This window comes from Podarcis vaucheri (genome assembly GCF_965113315.1).
Source record: "Podarcis vaucheri genome assembly, chromosome: 1".
In the NCBI taxonomy this organism is placed as follows: Eukaryota; Metazoa; Chordata; class Lepidosauria; order Squamata; family Lacertidae; genus Podarcis; species Podarcis vaucheri.
In genome coordinates, this window is record NC_138759.1 from 88,452,584 (window position 1) to 88,472,747 (window position 20,164).

The 20,164-nt window shown below is 44.9% G+C and overlaps 1 protein-coding gene and 1 long non-coding RNA gene across 6 annotated transcripts in view; one reads left to right on the top strand and one right to left on the bottom strand.

The window, feature by feature from the left end:
- The window catches only part of LOC309520384, a 119,832-nt gene that overhangs the window by 34,876 nt on the left and 64,792 nt on the right, over window positions 1-20,164 (top strand). The window lies entirely within an intron of this gene.
- Window positions 9,117-20,164, bottom strand: part of NHEJ1 (non-homologous end joining factor 1) — a 121,490-nt gene continuing 110,442 nt past the window's right edge. For all 3 annotated transcript variants that reach the window (XM_082201943.1, XM_082201941.1, XM_082201942.1), the window contains 3 exons: window positions 15,534-15,651; window positions 12,346-12,470; window positions 9,117-10,405 (listed from right to left, as the gene is read on the bottom strand). In XM_082201943.1, coding sequence (XP_082058069.1) covers window positions 10,325-10,405; window positions 12,346-12,470; window positions 15,534-15,651 — 324 coding nt within the window. In that variant the 3' untranslated portion in view covers window positions 9,117-10,324. The remainder of the gene's footprint in view (window positions 10,406-12,345; window positions 12,471-15,533; window positions 15,652-20,164) is intronic.

Genomic DNA, 20,164 nt, shown 5'->3' on the forward strand with positions numbered 1-20,164 from the left:
CGTAGGATCTGATTAACCGGCTGAGACAACAATGCCGCCTGGGCCGGGCTTCCCCTTGCAGCTGCCAGCGGGCAAAGTCAACACAACGCCCGGGAGCGCAGCCTGGAGACATAGGAGCCAACTCCTAGGGGTCGACGGGCGGGGCTTACCTGCCCCCCATATTTAATTCAAGTTGACACCTCTGTCTGGAGAGGAGCGAGGGCTTTCTTATTCAGTCCCGGGGCCGTGTACCTAGCTTCAGAGCACATGCAAAGTGATAGGGAAGAAGGGAGGAAGAGAGCGTGAACCCGAGCATGTGAAAAGTTCTTTTCGGATTCTCTCTCATAATCGAGAAGTCAGAGGCAGACTTGTGCTTCAGGGCTTGGGGAGAAGAGAGTTCTCAAAACATACTGAAGAGCTTCGGCTTGATCGATTTTCTTTTATATAATAAATGGACTTCCCGGAGATCTGCCCTCCTCTGGACTCTGTTGCTCCTCACCTTTAATTCATCCATCCAGCCATGGGCGTAGCCAGGATTTTTTTTTGGGGGGGCAGGACTTTGTTAACGGGGGGAGCAGGACCGACGTGATTGGTCAGTTAATTAAGTATTTCTATTGTTTTACTTGATCTGGGGCTGCTGCTGCCCCCCTGAACCCCCTTGGCTACGCCCATGCATCCAGTTCTCTGCCACTTCTCTGCACAACCCAGTTTTCCCTTTCCTTACCAACCTGAGATTGCACTGGTCAGGGGTCATTCCAGTTGTAGTCCAACTGGATCTGGAGGGTGCCCGTCTTAACTACCAATGCAAAAGAGTGTATCTGAAGGACCCCTCAGACCTACCTTGATGGGAACCCGAATGGGCTACCCATAACCTCTAGTAACGCCCGCTCCCTCCTTTCACAATCACAAAACATCTGCCGATTATCCATCTGCCACCTACTTACTGCTTTCTGTCCTACCCACCACTGATGCATTTAGGTCCATTTTAGTCTCTGGACCAATAGATTTCGCTTTTTCAACCCATAGTAAGACATCCCTTCCTGGTCCTTTCGCTGAGTGGGGTCCTGGATTTGCTCTGATGGCACCACCTCGACCTACACCCACGTGGGTTACATTCTATCACCAGGCTCCCTATATGAGAGAGAGAGAGAGAGAGAGAGAGAGAGAGAGAGAGAGAGAGAGAGAGAACCAGCTACAGCCATACTGAGCTGTACGGGAAGCTTTTCCTGGGGATGCCTTTTCCTGGGCTGGGCCTTCTTACCAGTGTTTGCAACCCATCCGGTGACCCTAAACCAAGATCTGATCCAATATTACCCTAGAAGGGTGCAGGAAGAGGTCGCTTTTTGAATATGGCAACCTATTACTGCAAATATAAGCATATCATAGCTATTGGTGCCTGCACAGCCATTCTGCAGCCAATGTGGAATTTGCTCTAAAAAAAGAAAATTGCAGGGTGAGCTTATGACTCGCCTTAGGTCACTCACTGAATCAATGGCAGAAGCGCAGTGGTGGTGGAGAGATTTGAATCCAAATCCTCAGAGCCAGCTCCAACTATCTAGGCACCAGGAACACACTGGCTTCCTGGGTTTGGTTGAACACATACACACGTGCACGTCCATGCTGGGGCTATGAAATAATCATGTCTCCTGCAAGTTCAGTGGAGACTGGATGGGATGCAGCATGGAGGGCAGTACTGAGGTTGCAACTCTATCCACTCACTGGATACTCTCCATGGGGCATTTGTTGCGAAGAGGACATCAGCAGCCAGCTTGCCCCCGCCCCCCTTGTTGGGCTGCTGTGGCAGACAGCTAAGGTAGGGTGGAAGCAAGAACAAGGCAAAAGGATGGAAAGGAAGGAGCCACAGAAAGGCATATGGGGCAGTCAGTGGTTCTGGCTATTAGGACGGGCAAGAGATGTGTGGACTTAGGGGGGGGGGCTTCAAAACTGGCACGATTCATCTCTAGGGGAGGGCAGCTGCTTTGCATGCAGAAGGTTCCAGATTCCAGACATTAATACGTATCTTTAGATAAGGTTGGCAATATCCCCTGTCTGAAATCACGGAGAGCTGCTGGCAGTCAGTGGGGACAGTAAGGAGCTAAGGTGGACCAAGTGGATGGTCTGATTCTGTATAAACCAACTCCCTAACTTCCTGTCCCTTGAGCCGGCACCCAGAGGCCAGCAGTCCCGTTAACCTGTCAGGGGAGGATCGGCAGAGGAAGTAGTAACAACCACTTGATTTTAGTATTGAGCACCTTCAAGCACGGGCTGGTACAAACTTTCAGGGCAACAGAGCGCCAACCATGAGGAAACAGGTCCTGGCTCTTCGTTCGCTGTTCCCATGAGGTCAGGCATAATCCTTGCGATTACCCCGTCTAGGTTGTAGTCCCTTCCCTAGACTGTATCAACTCTATCAAAGCGTGAGGTGGGTAGTGGGAGTGAAGAATAGCAGATAGGCTGAAAACTACCCTGCGTCCTAGCCAATTCTGCCAATCCAACTTTCCCTTTCTCTCCCCCCGCCTCGCAAGAGGGGGGTCAGTTTGTCTCTACACTGTAGGGGGAATCGACAAAGAGCCTACACAGCCAAGAGTTCCCGCCCTGAAATGCTTCCTCTTTACTCCCAAACGGCCGCTGATCAACTTCTTCGGGCTTAACACAGCACGGCCCACAGGGTTACCATGCCTGGGAACCAATCTCCCCACTGTGGAAGGACGTGTGGGTCCAGAATTGGCCTCCACAGTCACTTACGGACTCATTGTTAAAACCGTGTTTATGGAAGACAATCTTACTCGGCTACGAGTGATCGCCAAAAAAAGGTGTGCTTCCCAAGTAGTTTGAGAGTTGGGTTCTTCAGCCTCTGCCTTGGATGCAGGGGGCCTCTCTAGTTCTGACGTGAGGGAGTGGGTGGTGGCGTTGACTGACTCGAAAAGAGACGTGGAGGGTGTAGCAGTACTGAATGGATCCCTCCCTCCTCAGGCTGGTACACGAAAAGGGCAGCCGGAAAAATCCCCATAATCACAACTGGCATTGCAGTCCAGGGGGCACTATTTCCTTATTTTTTAAAACCGAGGCGCACTTCTGTGACAGGAGAGGGGGAATTTTCCTTGCATTACTGACCATCCAGATTGAATTTTTGCAAAGCGAGGCTGCCTACTTGGACGCTGTCCGGGTCCCACGTGCGCGTTGGGTTCAGCACAAGTTCTCGGTATAGTCGCTGCAAATCTAATGCGCGGGAGATTATCTGCTCCAGGTTTATGAGTTTCCATTGGCTTCCACTGAATAGCTCTGCCCACAGATAAAAGCAGCAGGTATCCAGAGGTAAAACAGAATTGCTGCTATCTCGTGGTATCTCCAGGTAAAGTTGGAGGGCGTGCTATTTTCTTTTTCTTTTTAATAGACGCTGAGTGCCAATACTTATTAATACCTGTTTACAGTGTGTAAAACTAATATTACTAAAAATGTGTCAGATAAAACTATCACTGTAAAACGAACCATTCTATGCAGATTTGCACCAATCAGCTCATACCAGATTATATGAGGGAGATATGCTATGCTGGGCAATTAAGATCCATACCAGAAAATTTAGCTCAGTGCACCCTCCCCTTTCTCCTGGGCTTCTGAGACATCATTACACACCATACATAGTCCTATTGTCAGTCTTAAGGGACAGAAATGCATTAGAAAATAAAGTTTAGACTCCTGAAACTGCTGCAGATCACAAGTGGAGAGAGCTCTGTTGCACTCAAGTCCTGCTTGTGCACTTCCCATAGGCATTTGGCTGGTCATTATGAGAGCAGAATGTTGGACTAGATGGGCCTTTGGCCTGATTATGATGGGGCTCTTATGTTCTTATGTGTGGTGTTCACTTTGAATACACACAGCTCAAGTAAATAACAAGGTATATGCCCTGCACTAGGTGGAAGACTGGGGGCTAGAACTTAAGAGGAAGAAGTGGAGAGAGAAGAGTTAAGGCTGATGGGAGTTTGGGACATCAACCTAAGAAGGGGCGTGGATGGTATGAAGTACATTAGCATACTCTTCTCTACCCTCTTCTCAGGGCCTTCACGCTCAGGTTACTGTCTCACTAGAAGACTGTAGCATTATAAAATTTTATAATACAAGCAGGAGCTAATGGAGATCACTCACAAAAATATATAGGCAGTTTTGCAGACTCCCTACAAGTTAGTTAAACACTGGAAGGCAACTCTTGCATCTGTAAACTAAGAGAACAAGTGTAGATTAGGAAAGCGTATGTGTAACTTTGCTGCAGTTTAACTAATTTTACCCTCCCCTACTGCTTCCCTTATCTTTCATTAATGTTTTCCTTGGTTCACCGTAATAGCGTAAGTGGCCATGAAGAGCTGTATAGTTATTGGGTGGGACACTGAAGGAAGTTTTTAAATATGGGGTACTATTTCTATGGAGACAGAAATCTATTTTTGTATTCTTGAATGAATCTTTGTATTCAGGTACCGATGCGGACCAGAGGTAGGGATTTTTCTCAGCCTGAGGGCTGAATTTCCCTTCTGGGCATCTTTCTGGGGGCCATATGCTAGTGGTGGACAGAGATAGAAGCAAAAGTGGGCAGAGCAACGAATGTAAACTTTGCCTTTGTACAGCAGGCTAGTTTCTGCATGCACTCACACACCCCTCTCTATCCTCCATCCAGGGAAATCAATGACACATTCCAGCCAGGCAGTAACATTCAGGGGGTGAAGCAGGATGAGTGAGGGTCCTGGGGAGAGTTCAGTGGGCCATACTAAGAGGGCTGGAGGGTCTCTATTTGACACCCCCTAAACCCGAGGTTCCCCACCCATGCTGTGGAGACTAGAAGGCAAGGATGGAGACTGAAGTTGGTTCCTGGGTTTGCAGTTCCTCATTTAAGAGAGGTGCTTCTACTACCTGAAGAAATCGGGGCAGGGGAGATTTCTTCCATAAAGTAAATCATACACCAGGAGTTTTCCCCCTGCAAGGTGCCCTAGTATTGCATTAAACCAAAAGCTTCACCTTTGTGCCAATAATGTCCCTCCATGCAATTTGTCACTCATAAACATATGAACTAATAAACATAAGAAAAAGCAGGATTTACATTTGGAAATAAACCCTGGACCATCCCAAGCTATGCCAACTGTTTCTGATTTGAGTGTGGACTTATTTTAGGGGACAAATATTGCAGTAGGGGGTCCTATAGTTCCTTTACTTACGGGTACATTTCCACCAGCTGGTTCAAAACACATTGACTATACTATGGCCAGCACATAATTCAGGTATTTAAAAACTTGCACTGGCTGCCCATACACTACACTACCAGGCTAGGTTAAAGGTTATTGTATTAATTTACAAGGCCCTTAACAACTTAGGTCCAGGATACCTCAAGGACTACTGAATCCCTTATATCCCTGCCCAGTCACAGAGGTATTTGGGGGAATCACTGTTAATGGTCTCCATGGTTCAGCTGCACAACTCCTACCCACCAGAAGCAGTGCATTCAGTGTTGTGCCCCCAATTTTATGGAACTCCCAGTTGAGATCAAGCACCTCTTTTATCCCAGCATATTTTCTGTATTGTATTTATTGTACACGGGACACGGGTGGTGCTGTGATCTAAACCACAGAGCCTTGGGCTTGCTGATCAGAAGGTCGGCAGTTCAAATCCCTGTGACAGGGTGAGCTCCCATTGTTCGGTCCCTGCTCCTGCCAACCTAGCAGTTCGAAAGCACGTCAAAGTGCAAGTAGATAAAAAATAGGTACTGCTCTAGCGGGAAGGTAAATGGTGTTTCTGTGCGCTGCTCTGGTTCGCCAGGAGCGGCTTAGTCATGCTGGCCACATGACCCGGAAGCTGTCTGCAGAAAAACGCCAGCTCCCTCGGCCAGTAAAGTGAGATAAGCGCCGCAACCCCAGAGTCGTCTGTGACTGGACCTAACAGTTAGGGGCCCTTTACCTTTACCTTTTTATTTATTGTACACCACTTAGAGACAATTGTAGTTAAGTTGTAAAATAATTGTTTCAAGAAGTAAAAATAAACAAGTGGCAATAAAAAAATATATATAAGATACACACTAGAAAACACCTTGTACAAACATGCAATTTTGGCAGAACACAGTGCTTTGGACCCTAAGGCTACTATTCTATATACACATTCTACAGGGCTTTCATTTGAGTAGTAAAAACAACTATTTAAAAATAATTAAAGTAAATGATAAGCTGAAAAAACTGATTAAAACATGTGTCTACATATCTGGATAGGCTTGCCTAAACAAAAATATTTTTAGCAGGCACCAAAGAGAGTACAGTGAAGGCACCTGCCTGATGCCAACAGGGTGGGAGTGTGGGTGCTGCCACAGTAAAATATCTATTTCTTACACTGTGAGATGAGTATCATGTGACACCTGTAACAGTGCCAGTTCTGCAGATTGGTCAAGTGCCGTATATGGATAAGGTGATGTTTTACCATCAAGTGGCTTCCACTGCTAATAGTAAAACCAGTTAATACAATATTTTAACATGAAACTAGAGTGACTGGCACAGACACAGTAGTTGAGTATTACTTTGTGGCATGGTAGTGGCTGTCATTAAACTCTTGTCAAACAAATTAATAATGTCATAGTCTTGTCAGCATACTCTGTGTCATTTCTCTGCTACTTAGCCTGATGAGCAAGAATGCTCCTTCTTAACGATACACCAAGCCCTAATTGCAATGGCTGCTTTTGGACCCTTCCCAGTGTCACTTGCCGCCTGATTTCCCAGCAGGAAATGTCTAATGCAAAGGTGAAAGTAGCTCAGCCAGGAGTAGTCTCTGAACAGGAACACCACTACTTCAATTTTTTTAATTTTTTATTACAAAAAACTCTTTCACTTCTCCTTATGCTGATGATGTCTCTTTAATGACAAATGCAGATGCTTGTCTGGGCTGCACCACTTGGGCAGGGCCGTGTGGTGGTCAGGGACTGTGTTCTGCAGACAGAGCTCACACCCATTCTGCCTGTTGCCTGTAGCGTGTTTGCTTGGAATGACAGCCTCTAGGACATCCTCAGACAGGAGCCAGATGATTGTTTTAAAGAGAGTTGAAAGTGGTTTGAAAGAGGCTTTGCTTCTTGTGGTGTACAAACATGTCCCTTTTGTCATGTTGTTGCTTATGTTCAAACAGGTTGTGCAGGTTTTTTCAAAAATGAAAAGCCTGCCAAACTTATTGGATCAAAGATAACAGTGGAATGAGTATACATACCCAAGCAGTGTTCACTCTTTCAAGCTGCCCCCGACTTCTTGGGGAGGGGGGAAAAGATGTTTGTTTGCCTCCTCAGTTTGTATCAGGAGATGTGCAGTTTTGTCCCTTACTGTCTCAGTACAAATCTTTGCACACTTCCCCTACAGGCATGTTTCCTTTGCCTGAAATTGTAGGCTTAGGGCTTGGGTTTTTGTTTGTTATGTTTGGAGTTTTATGTGCTGTGTGTTACCCATGTGGATGAAGACAGGAAGTTGGTACTTTTGTAGTACAAGAAGTTACAGAATTGTTATCAAGAAAGCGCAGGACAAGCATCAATTGCAACTAATCTAGTTTAATCACCCTGGAACATTCACAGGTACATTATTGAAAGTGCAATCATGTACAACTTCACCATTAACACATTGGGGGCAAATCATGATGAATGTGCAGTAAAAAAGACATCTGGAGGGGCTCTATGTTTCAACAATTTCCCCCCTCCCCCCAATATATATTCAGATGTAATAAACACAATCATATTAATTACTTTAAAAAGACAGATATGTCAACAATAGAAATGGAGGGGTATGAAGTTTGAGTATAAAATTAGTGTTAGATAAACTAGGGAGCTAAGACTGACTGCAAGTACATTGTACACTGACAGGCAGTGGCTGACTATCCAGGGTTCCAGACAGGTACATTTCCCAAATCTATCTGGAGGTACCAGGGATTGAACACGGGATCTTTTGCATGCAAAGCATGTGCCCTCCCAGACCACTAAATTATATATTATGTAATCACTCATTCTATATGTTTCAAAATATGAATTTAAGACTCCAGATTTCAAGATTTCATAAACTCCAAATTTCATTTTAAAAACATTCAGTAATGTAAAACTGTACTGTTCTGGTTAATCAATTTAAGACTCTACAATCAGTTCACTGAAACCTTTTTGTCCCTCTGTTTCTGCAGTGGGAACCATAGCACAATGTGAGTGGACAAACCCCAATATGTTAGGATGAATCTTTAGATAATTCTAGAACTCTGCATCTACTATTTCTTCATTTTTCATATCAGTATCTTGTTAACAGGCAGCAGAGTTGAAGTATTCTGGCTTCACTGGGGAGGAAAAGGAAGAGACTTTTTAGCTTAATTCCCTCTAAGGTCAGAGGAGTTAATTTCATTGTGAATGGTTCTGTGGCTATTGGGTGTGGCCCAGCAGGACAGCATGAGCACTACTTGACTGACAGCCAAAATGGGCAGGACAGCATTTGGGGGAAGGTAATTCTTTAGCATCACTTGCTATGGCAGAAGCCTCTTCCCCTTCGGGCCTCTAGGATGTGGTTTTCCAGCTTGCTTGCAATGATAGCCTGTAATTCCTTTGGCCAAGAGCAATCTGTTTTTATTTGCCTTTTGATCCTGGAAGCAGGTATGAGGGGGTAGTATGTTAGAAGCCTGCTTTGCAGCTACAGTAAACTGCTTCCTTTCACAACTAGGACTTCACGGGCATCAAATGACACAACATTTGCTATAAAAATCTGGAGGTTTGGTATAGTGAAGTTCTGCAGGTTGAAGGATAGAAGAAGGGCATAAGAATGGAGTAAAAGTCAGTGCAAGAAGAGAACTGTACTCCAGTGAAGACAGGACTATGTAGTAATGAACTGTATGAGTAAGAAGGGTTTACAGCACAGTCCTGTACAACTCATGACCGCACAAGCCAAACAGAGCCCAGAAGCCTAATGCTATCATTGCCAGGTGCTATACAACCCCACTGTTCTTGTGGTCTCAAATAGCAAAAGCAATAGATGTACTGAGATCTCAGTGAGCCCTTATACTCGTATGGGGCAGAAAGGTGATTTTTAAAAATACTGCCCTGTGATCCTCAGATGAAAGATGTCATTCAGCTTGGCAAGTCCAAAGTTGTGTAGATCTATGCTTACAAACATGATGATATTAAACAAAAAGTCCAAGAGAACCCCATATGTGCTCCGAGTTCTGGGTGCTGCAGTTCTAAACTTCTTGTTAGACATTGTATATGGCAAGTTTTGGAATATTGATAGGCAGCAAAAGATTTAAATTATTATTATTATTATTATTATTATTATGGAAGGTGTCATTTTTCTACCTCAGGCACCAGCATCCCTTGGACTGCCTCTGTGCAAAAATAAAGGTAGAAGGTTATGTCCTATCTCTAGCTATAAGGGCAGGAAAAGTCTGATCAGTCAAAGGACTAAGGTTTCACAGACTGAACATTAGATATTTAGGGAAGAGAATATTCTGTGCCTTCAAAAAGCAAATGTTTGCATCAAGGAAAGTGGAGCCCAGGCTAAAATTATGTTTGTGTGAATTTGTTTGAATCAGTATAATGTACCTTCATTTCATCAAAATTTAATCCTCTGCAGTATATTTTGTGAAAAATAGAGTAGAACTAAACAAAGGATGAGAGGAAGCAAGTGCTGAGTGGAAGAGAAGGAAGACACAGATTAAGAGACATAGATTCTGTGCAGAGACAGAAGAAAGACCATGCAAATCACACAGACCAACACAACCCCAACCCATGCCCTGCTTTGGGTTTTGCACCTTTGTTAGACGATGTCCACATCCTTCTTAAACATTTATCTACCACCAAGAAGGCTGTAAGCTTTTAGAAAAAAGAAGATGTGGTTCAGCTGATCGATGCTGGCAATGCTGCATTGTATAGTGCATGTGTAAAAGACACTGCATCAGTAAGCCCAACTTTTTTATCCAAGGTCTTCATTACACACACATTAACAAAGTGGGGTATAGATTTTATGGACAGAACAGGTGTAGTAGGAGCCCAGATAACTATCAATCTTGGATTCCTATCACTGTCCACTTTCTTTTCCCTGCTTTTTACTTTGAATGCATCATCTCCAAGTTTCAAGGCTAGTATCTGTACTCCAGAAAATAAGAAAAAAATAAGCAGAGGTAGGGTAATAGACAGCTGTAGTGTGGAAGGGGATACTGCCCACTATGGTGCCCAACATGGCAAGAAAGAGGGGAGAGGGAAGGAACAGAGTGGCATAGCTGTATTCTGGAGGAGAAAAGTCCATCTCTCTTCCAGTTGTTCCAGGAAGAGGTTCAATACAACAACAGCATTTCTGTCTCTGTGGAAGAGTCATTTGCATCAGCCAAATAGCCCTTTTGCCTTCTTCCTTTTGCTCTTGGCAATGGGCAAATGAACCTTCTGGGTCTGGGAGGAAGGTACCTGGAAAGAAGAGGCAATAGTTAGAACCAATCAGTTAACAAATCAATTCATCAGTAGGAACAAACAAAAACAATTACAGCCACACCACAGGATCTCTCTGGTATATTCACTTCGAGCATTTGGCTATCCAGACACAGAGCTTACAGTTGTTGCATGGGTTGTGAACAGTAGCAAGTAGCTGGCAGTAGCACATGGTAATGTTGGTTGGTCATGGGATAAATGTGTCTTTTGTATATCTAACTTATGAAGGTTACATCTGTGGGGCAAAAAGAAGCTGGAGGAGTCCACAGGACATCCACGAGTTTCACAATCTCACAGTGAACAAGGGAAGTCCCTACTCCAGACACCAGCTAGTCCTCTTGATGCAGGGCACTCAGTAAGGGGATGGTGAAGCATGGTTTGGATTGACCAAGACCCCCTTGCCTATGCCATTTCCCCTTTGTTTATATGAAAACTACATTCCTAAGGACTCTCTAGTTACTCTTTTTCATGCAGTAAATCAAATCTTGATTTTGCTTTGCACTGACATTTTAGTACTATTGTTTTTACACATGGCCAAACTTATATATTCACTTATTTATACAACACGTGCAATTTTTACTCATTTGTAACAGGGATAGACACCTTTCCATTAGGAAGCTCCGCTGTGATGGAACATCATATTTTTCTAGCACTCAAAATGCAATATATAATCACTGGGGAAATGTAATTCTCTCTCCCAGTCACTGCAATCTGGAATGCTGTCTGGAATGCAGTTGTATGAATGTCACATATACTTATTGCCTAGTGCCTATAACAACACTACTGGCAAACGACTTAACTCCTCACACACACAAATGCCATCCTCATTTTATGAGCTTTCAAAAATTTGTATGCGCTGGCAGGGTCAGTACATGATCTTCTCTTCCCATATGACTTTGCTGCTTCACATATCACTGGAGCACTGCAGGATAGAATAATATGAAAGTGGCAACCATATTGCTTCAGCAAACTAGGCCTTAGGTCTGCTTTCAATTCCTGTTTTCTCCCCTTCTCATTAGTTTCTCCTTATTCCGTAAAACCCATCTACCCTTTTAAGTCTTTCTTCTACCAACAGCATGTTACTCCACTTGCCTGGAAGAGCCTCCTCCTTCTAATCTATTAAGCTACCTCCCAACACTTTTCCTATTTCATTTGTCCTCCAGCATAACATTGTTTGCACTGCCATCCTTGGTCACATCCTCGATGGGTGACTGCACAGCTCCTGTGGCTCCCAGTATGAATCCCTATGAAACTGCTGCCAGAAGGATGAAGGCAGATGTACATTTTAAAATGTCTAAGTGAAGGGACCATAGCTTAGTTGTAGAGCACATACTCTGCATGCAAATGATCCCCAGATATAAACCCTGGCATCAGGTAGCAGTAATGGGGAAAACCTTTGGCCAAGAACCCTGGAGAATCATTGCCAGTCAGAGTAGAGAGCACTGTCCTTGGTGGACCATTGGGATGAGTCAGAAAAAGGCACCACTTTTCCCATGCCTTCTGCTGCTAGGGAGCTCTCCTCCTCTCCTATTTACATTACAAATATACCTTGACAAGCCTTTTGCCACGCACCCCCAACCCACAGCTGGTATTCAGTAAGCGGTGAGCAACAGCACCTCACACTCTCTTGTGTTTCTTGCCAAACTGTAGACATTCACCTGCCCCTTTCTATCCCAAGATTGCAGGACATACATGGGCTGGCAACCTATGGTTTGCTTACTCCGCCACACCTCTGTGGAGCTGGCAGACCACTATATAACATAACAGAGCTGCAAAATCTAGTAGATGCATCAGCATCTCTGGGAAAGTTCCTGTGTCTCTCCATCCACATTCACGGCATGGTTACCCCGAATCATATCCTCATACATCTATCCCTTCCCTGGCCCATTCCCACATGTACGCTGAGGGGCTCCTCTCACCACTGTGTCTTGTGTACACTGTGCAGCTGCTGACTGCGATTCAGTCTTCTTCTCCTCAGTTGGCAAATCTGCAGCCTTCTGGGCAAGGTCCTGGAAGCTGGCATGTTCAGGACTCTCACAGTCTCCTGATAGTGTCAAATAAAAACAACATACATGGGAGAGAGGAATTCAGTAGGCCAATGTACATAAGAAAGAGCAGGGGCAAGGGATAGAAATCAAATAAATATATTTTTGTAAATTGACATCTCCTATCTACCTAGGTACCTACCTATATAGAAATATAAATCCTTCCCCCTAAGATCACAGAGCTGTAGAGTAACAACAGTAGTGTCCTGGGAAAGGATAATTTTAGTTTAACAAGAGGCCATCTCTTCTGGCTTCATGTGATTCTGGGGGGTAGCAGCAGCAACTAACCCACAAGTCTATCCTCCCTCCAACATCTAAGGAAGATAATTCACATCCTCACTCTATACCACTTACATAAGTTTAAAACTTGTAAATGGAAACAGCTGGAAGGAGTTGGGCCATACTGAAATGTGCAGGGGAACACTAACAGTAGGGAAGGCAAATATGACCACATTTTATTTAGTTATCCAAATGTATAGCGTTGCTCATTAAATTTCATAGTATTTTACAAAATTAAAAGCTTCAACAATAAAAGAATAAAAAGTTAGCAAGAGTACATACAGTAGCAGTCATAGAAGAAATCAGTCCTTGATCACTTTTTGAAACATAATTTTTATTGGCTTCCATAAAGGACAGAAGGGGAAAATATGTGTGTCTCTTTTTTGGAATAATTCCAAAGAATTAGGACTGCCACTGAAAAGGCACTGATCCTTGTAAAGACCTCAACTGCCAGGAGAGAGAGCACAGGGAAGGAGACTTTCCCTAAGATAATCAGGACCCGAGCATTTGAGGGCTTTAAAGGGTTAAAAAGCAGCACTTTGAACAGGGGCTTGAATCAAATAGGCAGGTAGCTCACACATGGACATAGCCAGGATTTATGTTAGCAGGAACAGGATTTATGTTGGGGTGGGGGGGGGGCAGAACTGAGCTATCTGCAATGTGATAGGTCAGTTAGTTAAGTATTTTTATTATTTACTTGATTTAAGCGGGAGGCAGCTTCACAAACATACACCCCGCCCCCTAGCTACTCCCATGAGCACAGAAGCCTCAAAACAGGTGATATAGGACCATACTGATAGGCACCAATCAACAGGCAAGTAGCTGCATTATGTACTAGCTGAAGCTTCTGAATAGACTTTGAAGGCAGCATCATATGGAGTGGATTATGGCAATCCAACCTTGGAATAACTAAAGCAGGGATGGGGAACCCCATGTCTAACGCCAGATGCAGCTCTCCAGGCTTCTCTCCAGACCACACTCCCTCCCCAGGCTATAACCCTTGCTGGCCTTCCTTCAGATCATCAAGTCTTTTTGCCTGGCCTTAATGTCTCTTTGTACACTGATTGACTCTTCCTTGCCTACATGGAGTATAGAGAAGGGTGTGCAAGTGTGTATAAATTAGGGGTCTTTACCATGGTGTCTGTGAAGGTTTCCAATGGTGTGCCTGGGCAGGTGCAACAGACTCTGAGCTTTCACTTTTTCTTTTTTTTAAAGTAAGTCTCTAGCTCTTCTAGAAAGGAGGTTATGGGGCAGAATGTGCAAATTCCTTTTTAAAAAAGTAGTTTTTATGAAGGAGATTTTGTTTTAGAAAGCAAACGGATAAACAGGGAAAGGTACCTCTATTGTCTCCACGTTCAATTCATAGTCTTTTTCACAGTTCATTTATGTTTGGTGAGAGACCCTTTTGTCATAGACATATTGCAGTTTGGGGGAAAGGAGTGGGGGGGGGAGAGAGTTGGGAGGTATTGTTCTTTTATTCTATTGCCTATTACTGTATTAGTTTAGGTGGGTTGTGTCAGCATCACATGGGTAGGTCCTTTGTTTATGTATTTATTTATTATTGATAATGCGAGAGGTTAGGGCAGGCTTCCTAAACCCCAGCACTCCAAATGTTTTCAGCCTACAACTCGCATAATTCCTTGCTAGCAGGACCGATGGTCAGGGATGATGGGAATTGTAGTCTCAAAACATCTGGAGGGCCAAGGCTGAGGAAGCCTGGGTTAGGGGTTCCCAAGCTTGGTTGATTTCATTCAGCTGAATGCAGTGTGGCTTGTTTTTTGGGGGGAGGGCTAGGTTGTTGGGGCAGGCAAGCCATATTGATTTTTATGCTGTTGTGGGGGGATAGGTCATTGTCCCGTTGTGCTGTGTTTGTGATAAAGGGGAACCACACCGGGACATAGCTGTCAACTTTTCCCTTTTCTTGCAAGGAATCCTATTCGGAATAAGGGAATTTCCCTTTAAAAAAGGGAAATGTTGACAGCTATGCACCGAGGTGAAGGTGTCCTCCTTTGCTTGTCCCTGTGTTAGTTTGAGTTTGTTGGTTAACTTCTCTAGTAGCGTGGTTTCCCACAAATTTCGGTACCCATGGTCTATGTTCACTCCCGATAGGTTCTTCCAGTGTTTAGTTATGATATTGTGTAAGCATCAGGTTGTTGGGGGTGGTTGGCTCTCTAATTTTGTGTTATGTCATGTCCTCCAACAGCAGTTATTTTGTGACTGGCTCTCCCAGTATTTCTTCAAAATTCAAAATGTGCTCACAAGTCCAAAAAGGTTGGCAGCCCCTGGTATAGATTCTAGCCTATTGTACAAAGATACATGCCAGTGGTGGGCAGGAGCCAAAGGCAAAAGTGAACAGACAATACATGTGAACGTGGCCCTTGAAAGACTGCCCAGAAAGGAATGTGATTTTGGGGCTGAAAAAGGTTCCTCATCCCTGTACTAAAGCATGAACGATAATGGCCAGAGTGGCCAGTGCTTAAGACAGATGAGCAGGAATTGCAAGGAGAAATAGCAAGACTGTACAAGAGAATAATACACATAAAAATGGCACATCAAGAGGTTGTTTCACTCTCTTGTGGGTAGACTAGCTTTCTTTCTTTTTTTGAGCTAGAAGCAGCCCATCTGGAGATGCATCAGGAAAATTGCATGGCTATTTTGTGGCAGTTCAAAAACATCAAAGTTAAGATTATTCCTGTTTTGGCCATTGCCAGATGTATTCCTATCTTCACAAGAGTAGTGTTGCAGTAGACACATCTTTCCCATTGCATGATTCATTTACTCACCTTCCCAGTGCCGTTTGCAAGCTGCCCTAGCCTGCTTTTGGGACACTGACACATAGAGCTCTTTCAGGTTAGAAGTGAATTGGTGCCCATCTCCCAGGCAGCAAGCCTGGGGCAAAATCTGTGAAGCAAAAGGGAAGCATGTCAAGCTAGCTATGAAGCATGTCAGAGGTGGGAATACAAGAAACTAGACTACGCAACACAAGACAGCCTCATTTCAACTACAGTGGTACCTTGGTACTCAAATGACTTGGCTTCTGAACAAATCGGCTCCCGAACGCCGCAAACCAGGAAGTAAATGTTCTGGTTTGCGAATGTTTTTTGGAAGCCGAACGTCCGACACGGCTTCCTCTTGAGTGCAGGAAGCTCCTTCATCCAATCAGAAGCTGTGCCTTGGTTTTTGAATGTTTTTGGGCAGAGCTTTTTTCACAAAAATTGTTTAGGGGTACTCTCATTTTCCTACTGATATTGAAATACTGCCCCTCAATGAGGCCAAACTTAGATTCACAAAATGTTTAGGGGTATGCGTACCCCTGCATCCCCCCAGAAAAAAGCACTGGTTTCGGGAGTCAAACCAACTCCCGAAATGGATTAAGTTTGAGAACCAAGGTACCACTGTGCAGCTCACCAGATAGGCACTTAGAAGGATGCTGATTCTGTACTACAGTGTTACCAATAATGCGTGTGATAGGAAAGGCATCTCAGTAGTTGTACTACATACTAAACAGCCATAATTGGGGAGAGATAATATTTTAGTGATAGAGCACATGCTTTGCATACAGATGGTCCAGGTTCAATCCTCGGTACCTCCAGTTAAATGGGTGATGTAGCAGGTGAGGGCAGGGATCTCTGCCTGATATTCAGGAGAGCAGGCAATACTGGGCTAGATGGACAAAAACACTGACCTGATATAAGGAGCCTCATAGATTAATTCTTGCAATGGCTCTCACTGCAAAAACAATCAGTGCTTTGAGTATCACTTCCTGGGGAAATTCTCACTATACATGAAAGGATTTCCAATTTTCAATCTGGAAGCTAGAATAAAATGGGAAAGATGCCCAGTTTCACTAGATCCAAAAGGGGGTAGCTACAGTGTTTGGAGGAGGAGATCCCAGCTGCTGCTGCTACCTACACCAGGCATGTGCAAAGTCCATTTCGGGGGCCTAATCCAGCCCGCTGATCAATTTAATCCAGCCCCCGTGGGAGTATATGTCCTGGGGTAAAATCCTTTTTAAAAAAGCCCAGCAACTTCAAGGTAAACTTCAATCCTAAAAAAGCTGAACAACTTTGGGGTGAAATTGTAAAAAGCTCAACAACTTTGGCCAGCCCTCACACATGTTCACTTTGAAAAAAGTTTGGGCACCCAGATACACACACTGATGAGGAAGAGCTGTGAAACAGTCCCCCCCCTCTTTTATGACAAAATGGTGAGGAGAGCTATCATCACAGGGTGAGGGGCACAAGGCCTACACCCACCCCTGAACACAGTGAGCCCAGCCTGCTGCCTGCATTTCAAAGGCTTCCAGAGATAACTTCTCTGTGCACTGTGCCTGCTCCACACCCAAACAGTCGGGAGAACAAAGTGTAACAGATAACAGGGCAGTTCCTCTCCAGGCACTCACCCACTGAGCTGCTCAAGGCCAGAGTCCAAAGGCAGTGCCTGTCACCCACTCCTCCCACTCCAGGCCATAGGAGTGGCACAAGGCTCCCAGCTAATAGTAGAGGGGACAGCAGGCTGGCAGAAAGGGGTGGGGAGTGAGAGAGGAATGTCACACAGGTCTTGATACAACTCCCAAACCACCCTAAACTCTTTCAGGACCATTTTAGCATCAAGTAGGGCTCCAGCTTCCCTCTGGCAACTGGTCATTTGCATATATTAGATTAAACATGTTAAACTGCCTTATACTGGGCTGCACCATTGCTCCAGTATAGTCTAGTGTTGTCTGCTCTGACTAGCAACCACTCTTCAAGGCTTCATGCAGTGGTCTTCCCCACCTCTGCAAGATGAGATATTAGGAACTGAACCCAGAACCTTCCTGTAAAGCAGCTGATCTGTCACTGAGCTACAAGGATATTCCGCTACATGTGGTGGGGTGAGGGAAGCTTATTCTTCAGATGTGGAGATCTTCCTATTCTATCCAAATGCCAACATCCTAGAAAATATTAATGTGAGGTCCAAGAAACTAAAGGAGGCTGGGATCACTAATTTGGGAGATATCCTACTGAGTGGCAGAAGTCATGTAAAATAATCTGGGAATAATCTGACGTCATCAATTTCTGTTGTGTACAGAAGTCTGAATGGAAGCCTCAGCTTCACGATGCAGAGTAGTGGGACTCTGCCTATCAACTTCCTTCCCTACAACATGAGGTTTGTGACATGAAGCTGGGTCCATATGAATCACTCTCACTGTAATGGAAGCGTGTGTTTCTCCTTCACCAAAATGAGCAGACATTTGCCTGCTACAAGTTCAGGCGAAAGGCTCTGCCATTGCATTGTGACTAGAGCAGTGTTTCCCAACCGGTGTTCCGCGGCACACTACTGTGCCGTGAGACGTTGGCTGGTGTGCCGTGGGAGGGAGGCGGGCGAGTCGGGCGGTGAGAGGCGGCGGCGGCGAGGATCCGCGTCGAGCCGGGGGCGGCTCCGCGGTGGTGGTGCCGAGCGGTGGGGCAGCGCGTGCAAAAGGGAGGAGCGCGAGACAGCGGAGGAGGAGGAGGCCGGCATGTCCGGGCAGCAGCAGCAACAACAGCAGCAGCAACTCCCGGCGACGGCTCCTCAAGCCCCGCCGCCGCCCCCTCCTCCGCCCGCTATCGCCGCCACCACCACAACAGCCGCCGCCGCCTCAGTTGCTGCCATCCCTCAGTCCCTCGCTCTGCTGCCTCCTCCCACCCCCAAAGCTTGGAGGTTCCCCGGCCAGGGGGAGGGAAAAAACTTTCACTTTCGTGCGTCCCTCCCGGCGTGACGCTGCGCGCTGACGTCACGGGGCTGTAATGGTGGTGTGCCGCGAGATTTTTTTCATTAAACAGGTGTGCCGTTGCCCCAAAAAGGTTGGGAAACACTGGACTAGAGCACATTCTGCAAATGATATAAATAATGCACCTGCTCTTCGATCTATCACTTTGGGTTCAATGGAAGTAAATGGTTCCACATCAACAGAAGAGGCAACTACACAGTTGGGAGATGACCACACACACCAAATTAAGCTGTCATGATGGCAAAAGTACTGTTAAAGAAAGCAAGGAGGTTGGGATGCAGAGGATATAATCACCAAGGGTAGGCAGTTAAGGAGTATTGGAAATGAACCTATAGGCTATGACAGGGAATAACAGGATGAAAAGGCTTATTCTTGCAGTTGCTAATGAAAGGCCCTTCCAGTGTAACCAAAGCCTTCACAGAAAATGCTTTTATTTGTATGTGCTTATGTTACTTGGTTCTTCTGAGGAATCCAGACACTTTCCTTCAAAGTGCTTCTGCTGCAGGAAAATCACATATTCCCAGTACTGAAAGGATAATATTATGCCACACAGCAAATGCAACCACTCGTCTCCCCTAATCATACACACATTTGGATTGCAAATGCTGCAGGATTGTGGGCACCTACTGACTATGGCCCATAACATGATTGGAGATGAGTGACAACCCTTTGCCATGCCGATGTTATCATATTTTTTGTTTCTCCTTACCACTTGGAAGTTTTGAGTACTCATTTGCTGTTCCATGAAGCCCTTTAACAACTGTGCCTGCAGCACAGCCTCTCACCATTTTATTACACTTTATGATTTTGTTTCTCTTTTCTTTGGAGGCTATGCAAAGGAGGACACAAATATCTCATTTTACCAATACGAGCATAATGAAAAGCTGCTCCTTTGAAATAAAGCTGCCCCACCCCACACATTATGTTGTACATTATGGCACTGAGTTGACAAGCATCCAGAATAATATGTGCAACCACTGGAAAGGCCCACAGAGTCTTTGGCAAATGCTGCATTCACCTTTTACAGCCATGAAGGCTAGAAGGAGGTGCTTTTTCAAATGAAACCTAGTGTTATGACCTATTCATAGTGACAGTGTGATTATATCCACCCAGTATAATTCAGTACCTCAGCAATTTTAGGGAGCGTTCACTCTGTTCACTGATACAATATGGTCCAGAATACCATATTCAAAACAGAAACAGAACAGAACTACTGTGTGTTTTCCTGCATGTCTCTAAAAGGAGAAGGCAAACACATTGGCCAGAGGTATACCACTAAGGAAAATGAAAGGAAGGGATTGCCAGGGACTTGAGCAATTGTTAATGGTCATTGCATCTACAAACTGTGCTTTTCTCTATAGCACATGGTTTGGCTTGCCTGCTTGAGCCATCTTGTTCAATCTGTTCCTCTGTAGATGCTTTTTCCTGCAGTACCCCTGCTCTTTTCCTGAGGAACAGTTGACTTGTTTGCAGGGAGGGAGTAGTGGGTGGATTTGCTTTTGAGAGGAGCCTAGGTTTAGATAAACCTTTGTCCCCTTCATACCCCACAAGAGGGACCGCAAACAAAAGGTTTTGCTTATAACCATTGAGATCAGCATTTTCATCAAGTCCAGCCTGTGGTGAGTTGTAAAACTGGCAGGTGAATGAACCCCAAAGGTAGGG